The 9077-nt window shown below is 46.5% G+C and overlaps 1 protein-coding gene across 1 annotated transcript; it reads left to right on the plus strand.

Annotated features, from left to right (window-relative positions):
- Positions 1-125: 125 nt before the first annotated feature.
- Id4 (inhibitor of DNA binding 4, HLH protein) lies at positions 126-5098 on the plus strand. The gene is made up of 3 exons (XM_031358918.1): positions 126-1036; positions 1379-1437; positions 2043-5098. Exons 1-2 carry the CDS (start codon positions 596-598, stop codon positions 1421-1423), a joined length of 486 nt encoding a protein of 161 aa, XP_031214778.1. The 5' UTR covers positions 126-595; the 3' UTR covers positions 1424-1437; positions 2043-5098.
- Positions 5099-9077: the final 3979 nt, after the last annotated feature.

Here is a 9077-nt window from a genome sequence, read left to right on the forward strand (position 1 = left end):
TGTCCTCCTGATTGGCTGGTCACTCCCGACCCCCCGCCCATCCCCGCGCTCGGGTTGCTTGGCGCCCCGCCCTCACCACCTCCCTCCGCGCCACCGCCCGCGCGCCCAGTTCGCCGGCGTCCGGTTCTCTTGGCGACCCGGCCCGCGCGCTGGCCCCGCCCCCAAGGCGCGCGGCTCTACAAATACTGCTGCGCCGGGAGCCGGGCGACGCCGTTGAGCTTGGAGGCGCGGTTGATAGTCGTTACTTCGAGGGGGGGCCAGTCACCGGCTAGGGGAGCTCGGGGGCAGCTATCCACCTTAGTCGGAGTTCGGAAGGGAACGGCTCAGGGACCAGGGTGGGCTGCTTTTTTTTTTCTTCCAGGCTTTTGATTTTTCTTTTGCTTCGGACCAATTGTCGCTCATTAAAAACTGAGATTCCCCTTGCCAAAACCCGGAGCAGTTCTCCGGTCGATTTCTGGAGCTCGGGGCCGCCGGGTGCTGCGAGCGCCAGACGCGCAGGCGAGGGGAGCAAAGCGTATCGCGGGCGGGGACCGGGTGCTCGCTCTACCGCTTGTCGCCCAGCGGGTCCTCTCGCGCAGGGCGCAGGAAGCGCGCGATGAAGGCGGTGAGCCCGGTGCGCCCCTCGGGCCGCAAAGCGCCGTCGGGCTGCGGTGGCGGCGAGCTGGCGCTCCGTTGCCTGGCAGAGCACGGCCACAGCCTGGGTGGTTCGGCAGCCGCCGCCGCCGCCGCCGCCGCAGCCCGCTGCAAGGCGGCCGAGGCGGCGGCCGACGAGCCGGCGCTGTGCCTGCAGTGCGATATGAACGACTGCTACAGTCGCCTGCGGAGGCTCGTGCCCACCATCCCGCCCAACAAGAAAGTCAGCAAAGTGGAGATCCTGCAGCACGTTATCGACTACATCCTGGACCTGCAGCTGGCGCTGGAGACTCACCCTGCTCTGCTGAGACAGCCGCCGCCACCAGCGCCACCGCTCCACCCGGCCGGGGCTTGTCCGGTCGCGCCGCCACGGACCCCACTCACCGCGCTCAACACTGACCCGGTGAGAAGCCTTGGCGGTCACCCTGGGCATCGCGGGAGAGGTGGCGGGGCGGCGAGATACGGTGGTCTTCCTCGTCTCAGGGAGTGACAGCGGCTTCTCCCATCTCCGCCGGGAGCCGCCTGCTGGGCTTGGTGATCGCTGGTCCCCGAGCCGAAGGCGGTTGGGACTCGGAGCCCTGAGTCTCCGGAGTGTCCCTTGCATCACAGGGGGCTTCTCCAGCTTCGGGCTCGGGTGGGAACTCGGCCCGCCTGCCTAGTTTCCCAGGACGGTTCCTGGGCGGTGGCGACAGTGTGGTCTGTGCACTCTAACCTTTTTTCCCTTGGTGTTGGGTTGCTGTTCCAGACCGGCGCTGTGAACAAGCAGGGCGACAGCATTCTCTGCCGCTGAGCCGCGCTGGCCAGGTGAGCACTCAGGTCCCCAACTGGGTAGTAGACCACCAGAGTCGCACCTTCCCAGGTGCTGCTGGGGCCAGGCACCGCTTCGTTCTTTGTCCCCTAGTATTTCGAAGCGTAATTCCCCCCCTTCCCCGCCTCCCGCCATCCATACCTCTGCCACCCAGTTAGCGAGCAGTCCACTTAGCTTTCCAACTCGGGGCTGACTCTCTGCGGAGCCTCATTAGCTGTGGTCCCCGCCGCCCTCGTTCCTCTGCCTGTGACCGATAGGCTCTGCTGGTCTCCTCTACCTCTGAGAGGACATCCTCGTGATCGCTGGAACTATCCCAGTGTCCCGAGATCTCTCAACCCTCCTCCCTATCCTTCATTCCCAGCTGAGCGGCCTGACAACCACAAAGAGGGATGCGGGCAGAGCGACCCGAACGCGTACCTTGGCCTTCCCCAGCCCGCATTTGCCTCCTGGGCGCTTGGCTGAGCTGCGGGCTGCGGGTGTTGCCTGACCCGGCGGTTTGTTTTGGGTTGTTGATCATGCATGTCTTGAGTTTGGTCGGTGGCGCCAGTTAGTCTGCAGCGAGAAGGTTCACACACCCCCTCTATTCATTCCTCTTCCACAGGTGTGCGGCGCCTGAGCACCAGCGAGCCAGGAGCCCTAGAAAGGGAGGGCCAGAGCAGAAATTAAGAGAAACAAGTCACCGGAGGAAAAGGGGGAAAAGATCTTAAGCAAATCTCGTCTTGTCATTCCAACAAGTGAGAGAGAGAAGGGGAAAAAATAAAACTTAAATTCACTTTTACTTTTTTTGCACGTTCACAAGCATTCACCGTACGTATTCTCTTTAGTTTCTTCTTTTGTAACCGCTGTGAAAAGTACGTCTCTGTGGTTATTTTTATCACTCTTTTGGAGGTGCAGTTAAACTTCGAAGCTTCAGTGTTGTCGACAAGACTGCTAAGTAGAAGACCAATAGTGAATCCAGCTTTAGAGGTTACATTGTGACGAGGGAACTGTTTTTGTTTTTGAAGCTTTACTAATATACCAGAGCATTGTAGATACGTTGTTTCACATCTATTGTTTAAAATAGATGATTATAACAGGGCGGGGAACTTTTTCTCTGCAAGAATGTTACATATTGTATAGATAAGTGAGTGACATTTCATACCCTGTATATATAGAGATGTTCTATAAGTGTGAGAAAGTATATGCGCTTTAATAGACTACTGTAATTATAAGATATTTTTAATTAAATATTTTTTTGTAAATATTATGTGTCTGTTTTTTTAAAATCGATGGGAATATTTCTTTTGGAGAATTATTTTTCAGCTCCCTTGCAGAGCTCTTAATATCTGGATGTTCTCTGTTTGGCCAGGCTGTTGATTTGTTTTTTTGTTTTGCCCAGTGTCCAGTATCTGAGGCTCAGAAGTAACAGCTCTTCCGGTACTGGTCTTGCATGATTGCATGAGATGTTCAATCACAAAATAAACCAGTTATGAGTCCTTTCAAATGTGCTTTCATTAACCTAGATGGAAACCTTTGTATTTGTACATGTTGAAAACATACCTTCTTGGGTTTTAAGTACAGGGTTTTATAGTGTAATATATAAGGAATTAAGTGTAGGTTTTTTTATTATTCTTTTTGAACTGAGGTCAAAAAATAGATTCTGAATGAATTTGCATATAGGATGGAGAAATGCTTGGACCTTTAAGAAGTCTACAGAACTGCTGTCTTTTCAAAGTGAAAATGTTCGTCCTTCATTTTACACTAAAGCATAATGTCATGAAGTTTCATGTCTGTACAGATTATTTAAATCATAGAAATGAAAAATGTTCTCTGCTTGCTACCAAAGGACAAACTCTTGGAAACGGACATTTTCTGCCCTCCTCCCTCCAAAGAATATTAATAGGCATCAGTAGGAGAAAAAAAAATACTGGAAAATCCTTCAAGCAGGGATAAAAGTCGATCTTCAAACATTAACTTAAGTAGACCAAAAATTCTGATGAGCGCATCTAGATTATTTTTCTATGAAAAAAAAAATGATTTTCACTATAGCGATGTCAGTCACCACTACTGTCCAATTCCATGTGATGTGTAACTTTTACATGTGAAAATTAAAAGTAGATTTATCTGTCTTGTACTGTGACTTCTGATGTGATCTCTTAACGCTGTAGAATTGACTAAGGACCCTTCTTCCCTTCTGGGAAAAAATCATATATTCTAGGTGAGCTGAGAACTCCAGGGTTTATGAACATCACATATTTAATGTAATGGGTATTTTACATACCAGCTTGATGGAATTTTTAAGAGTGGGAGAATTAAGTAGGATTTAATTGGGTGCTTTGTAAATAGTGAACTGTGTGTAAACGTGCTCTGTTTGATTTTTAAAAGGAAAAGGATTTGTTTCAGATTATACAAGAATGAAAGTATTATAGACCCAAGGGACTTTTTAGGAAGTCAAAGTCAAATATTTATGGGGATCTGAACTGTCCCAGTCCCTAGCTGCCAGCTAGGGGATACCTCAACAGAAAGGGTCAAAATGAGTGCGAGGTTAAAAATTCATGGAGGGTTTCTGTAAAACCTGTGCCATCCTGCCCACCTCCCACCCCAGGGCTTGCCCCTCATCTCCTTCCCTGGTCTCCAGTATATTTAGAATTTGGTGTTGAACCTTATAAAGTCAAAGGGCCGCTTTTGGATGAGGTTTGTGCTTGGTGGTTTTTCTGTTGCTCACATTTCTCATATATCAGGAAGAAAGTACTAGACCACTGGTGGAATTCCAGATCTCAAGGATTCTAAGGACTGCATTCTTTGTTATTAAAACGGGCACAGTCCCTCCTTTTCTTTTGGCAGTTGAATCTCAGAGGGATTGTGTCACGTGTGTGCCCTTCCCTGGGACTGTGTGCTTGTCCTGCCTGACTGCTGAACCCTACCTAAGCTGTTAGGCAGAGTTTAAAACTACATTGCTGGACTCTGAATCTTTAAAAAAAAAAAAAAGTTTGGATGTTTCTGCTGTTAGAGGAGAGATGTTGGCATATAAATTTATATTTGAGCGTACAAAAACCACTGAAAGAAATGCGGAGATCCTGTTCTTGAGAGTTGATATTTTTTCCTTGGCCCACTGAAGCAGCCGTTGACATCTCTAAAGAAATACAGCCACTGCTGATTAAATGACAGATAGCAAGTATCCTATGTAGTTGTAGAAGATGTTCTATGAAGATACTGCCTGTGTCCTAACCAGGCAACCAGATAATAAAAACATTTTAAGTCTTTTATCCAGATTGTTCTACTTACACAAATATTTCACTTAACAAAAGAAAATATCCTGGTCTGGTTTTGGTAATTTGTAGAGTTTCATTGTATAGGCAAAACCAAAGAATATGGTTCATTTAAAAACCCTGGAAGGAAAAGAAATAACCCCCCCCCCCACACACACACACTGTGGATGTTATATCTAAAGTTGTTAAAAAAAATCCTGCCATCTCAGACATCTTATGACAAAGAAAACAATATATACCTTCTCATTTGAAAGAACTGGCTTTGGTATTGTACAATTCCTACTCAAGTTCATTGTCAACTTTAACAGCATTTTTAAAACTTTAAAAAAATTTTGATTCATTCTCCCCTCCCCCAGCCTGTTGTATTAGATGTCTCCTGTACTAATAAATCAATCTTCACTGAGAAAAAGGATCTGAAGTTTGTGGTTTTTAATTGACTTGCACTGAGTTATGCAATTTTCTCATGATCAGGAACAGCTCTCTTGATGAATCGCCTCAATTATTTACCATGTTCCTTACCATGGGGTGAAAAGTATGGCTTTAAAGGGGTGATGTGAATGGGGAGAAAATCTAGTCTGAATTGAGTAGCTTCCCTACTAGATAGTCTGTTACAACAGGAATCAGATCCTAAACCCAAAGATGGTGGTACGCAAAGATTAGATACAAAAAAAAAAAAAAAAAAAAAAAAAAAAAAAAAAGAAAAGTACAGAATGGTCACAAATTATTTCACAGTAGTGCAGGGTTGAATCAAACTTCCTTATCCTATGCTAGTTGGCACATATTAATTATATACATGTTAATCAGCCCACATAGCCTTTAGGTCTCCACGGGGCCAAGCCCCTACCCTCCAGGCTTATGAGGAAGCGAAGCCTTCCCACTGCTACTGTGTTACATCCAGGAAATTAATTTTCAGCTTTGGAGTGAATCTTAATAGGCTGTCCTCAGTAGGCTTCAGACCCACATGGCTTCTATCATTATAAGCCATAATATTCTGCTAAAGTATCTTTTATTAATTAGAACCACTGCCCCCAAGACTGTAAAACTGATTTTACGTCCAGCTGTACCTGAAACAAGATTCAGTGCATATGTTCAGTGACAGAGACGCTATTTACAAATGGGAACCAATTTATTGAGGGCTGACAACCTCGGGTCTCACAGGCTTCACTTGGGACCACCCAAAAATCTTGAGAGTGAATTTTTCCTAGTGTGTTTGCATTCAAATTTACATCTTATCCCTGTTCTTTCAAAATAAATAACTCTGTTAGGTACTAAAACTTGGGTCTGGAGCACCTTCCCGGTGGCCTTCCATATACACCAAAGCAAAGTCGATGAGATCAGCTTTCTCATGGACTATCCTAACTAAGCATTTCATATTTAAGCTCAAGGCAGGATTTAAAACAACCCAGGAAAACAGGTAAATCAATGATATTTAAGAAATCCTAGGATGCTGTTTGAACCTTGCAAGTTATCTCAAGAAAGATAAAAGGAAGGGAGATACTCTGGTTTGTATCATCAGACCAAGTCCGGGAAACAGCAAACTCAAGGACAGAAAGTAAGGATGTGATGTCAGCAGCAGCCAGTGTCGGTGGCCACAGACTCAGCTCCACACCAAGGCTGGCTGCATTTAAAACAGAGGAGGCTCCCTAAGGTTGAAGACTACGTATGTTTTTCTTCTTATAGCCCATGGTAGCTTGAAGAGTGTTCTGTGGGATGAGCAGTGTCTTGTTCTGACAGCTCCTCCCCCAGAGCCCCACTCAGTTCATCCTTTCTCACCTGTGTCTCTGGTCTGTCCTGCCCCTGAGAAGCAATAGATTCGAAATGGTCTTCCCCAGACTTGCTCTTCTTCTGGATTCTTTATCTTGACTGGTGGAACTTCTCTATGGGTCAGAAATCTGAGAAAAGCACTCGATTGTGCCGCTTGACTCCATCCTAAAAATGGCTTCTGAAGCCAGTGTTCCCTGGGGCCCGTCTCTGCAACCTCCATTCACATCTGGATTTCACTATCACTCCGGAACTCACTCTCTATTTTAAATTTTTGTGTATGGGTGTTTTGCCTACATGTGTATCTGTGGACCACTTGCAAGCCTGTGTCCTGGAAGCCCCTCCCTGCCCCAAAATGGTCTCCTGGAACTTGAGTTACAAATGGCTGTGAGCTCCGCATGGGTGCTGGGAATAGAAGCTGGGTCCTCTGGAAGATCAGTCAGTAATCTCATCCCCTGAGCCATCTCTGCAGTGCCATCTCCTGAACTCTTTCTCATCTCTTTTCCTCTTTGCTCCATCACATATGAATCTAACCATTCATGTATGGGGTGTGGAAGAGTTGGAAGCTGCAGGCAGTGGGACATCCTACCCTACTTCTCTCCCTCTCTCTTCTGCATAACTTGTCACCCTCTCTTCCTATGGGGAAATGTCCAGTTCCCTGAATCAGCTTAGCTGATCATCTCAATGAGTCATTTTCATGCTGGGAATATAATTCAATGGGTAGAGTGCCTATCCAGTTCAACAGAAGCCCTGAGTTGAATTTACCCCATAAACTTCAGTACCACGTAAACTGGGTATAATAGCTCATGTTTATAATCCAAGCAATGGGCAGGTAGAACCAGGAGGATCTGTAGTTCAAGTTACATAGTGAGCTCCAAGCCAGGCTGGGATACCCAAGACCCTGTCTCAACATAACTCTGATGGTGGTGGTAGTGGGGATTCCCACCAGTCCTTTCTGCCCTCCAGTCCTTACTGTTATTGTGCATACATTTTGTGGACCTAAGATCTCATCCTGTGTGTTTTAATTCAGCTTACCTTCCAAGTCTTGACAGAGTATGACAGATCCCTGAGGGTTACAGTGAGATCAGACCAGGGAAAGATACACCTGGAATGTATCTTCTGTACTGTAAGGGTGGGGGACAGAAGACACCTATCCTGCTAGCCAAACCAGCTAAGTCAACCTGATCTAACTACGGATGCTCTTTCATGGTTCCTTTCTTTTCACACAATGTTACCCCTGCCTCTTTTGGAAAAAAAAATTTTCCTTACCCTACCAGTTAGTGGCTACTCTGGTTACTCCTCAGTCCATATGATCATTACTCTCATGTGACCGTGTATGTGGTAAGACTCCTGACCTTCCGAAGATTGCAGAACACAAGTGCCAGCTCCATACCAGCAAGTCTAGCAAATTCTTTGCAGCTCAAAACTGCCGAGGAGAGATTTTTATTAACTAAAAGCCTTTGGCTGCCTCCAACACCAACATGGAAGATAGATAAGCTGTGTGTTCTCAAGAATGAAGGAGTGTGGTCAGCCACAAGCAGAGGGTTGGAAGGAGACACTGAGAAGAGTAGATGAGAGGAAGAGCAGATCCTGTATCCTCAATAGAAAAAGAGGCTTCACCGATTCAAGTTAGGGTAAATAGTCAGTCAGTCAGAGCCTGGGCTGAAACTTCAGGGCAAGGAGGGAAAAGGACAAGTGACTAGATGTGGATGGATTGGAGCTGTGGGCAGGGGGAAATCCCCTTCCCACCCCATCTCTTTCCCTTCCTCTTCTCCTGCAGCAGAGAGTAGTAATGTGTGCCTTTGATCCCAGCATTAAGGAGAAAGGTCTTAGTATAAAGCATGAAGGCGGATCTCGGTAGGGTGGAGGCCTACATGGCTTAGTGAGTTCTAGGACTGCCAGGGCTTGCAGAGAAGACCTGCTTCAGAAAAACAAAAGACAAAAAGTGAGCAGGGGTGAAGCTCTCCACAAGAATCAAGATTCAGCAAGAGAGCCTCGATGTGTGTAATGTGTGTACACATGTGGAGGCCAGAGGTCAGCATGAGGTATGGTCAAGGGTCTCTCAATGAACCTGGAAGCTTACTGGCTGAATAGATGAGTTTGCCAAGGAACTCCAGGGATCCCTCTGCCTGTCTCTACTTTGTGAGCACAAGCTCCCTTGCCTGATGTTTTGTTTTGTTTTATTTTGTTTTGTTTTGTTTTTACAAGGTTTTTGGGGATCTGAACTCAGGTCTCTGAGCTGGTGCAGAAAGTCTTTTAATAACAGCTGTCTCCCTCCTGAGGGAGACTCTGGATGGGACCCAGTTCAAGTACCAAGTGCTGGCTCCTCTGTTGCCTTGGTTTTTGTCCTGTCCTTCTCTGAGTGGAAATGATCATATTATAACCTCCTATATTTTCACACTAAGGCATACTATCTGCCAAGGAAGACACAACGGAATGTGCAAAAACTCCACCCTCTCCTACATCTGTCCAAGCTATTACCATCTCCCATTGCATCTACAGGGTAGCCATGCAGGTAGCATAAACAATCAGGTTTTAATAGTGATGATACTCTTCTGAAGAAACACATTCAGAAAAAAAAATCTTACCATCTTTCCTATATTAAATCATCCTAAGACTGCCTATAG

This window comes from Mastomys coucha, unplaced genomic scaffold (assembly GCF_008632895.1).
Source record: "Mastomys coucha isolate ucsf_1 unplaced genomic scaffold, UCSF_Mcou_1 pScaffold7, whole genome shotgun sequence".
Classification (NCBI taxonomy): Eukaryota; Metazoa; Chordata; class Mammalia; order Rodentia; family Muridae; genus Mastomys; species Mastomys coucha.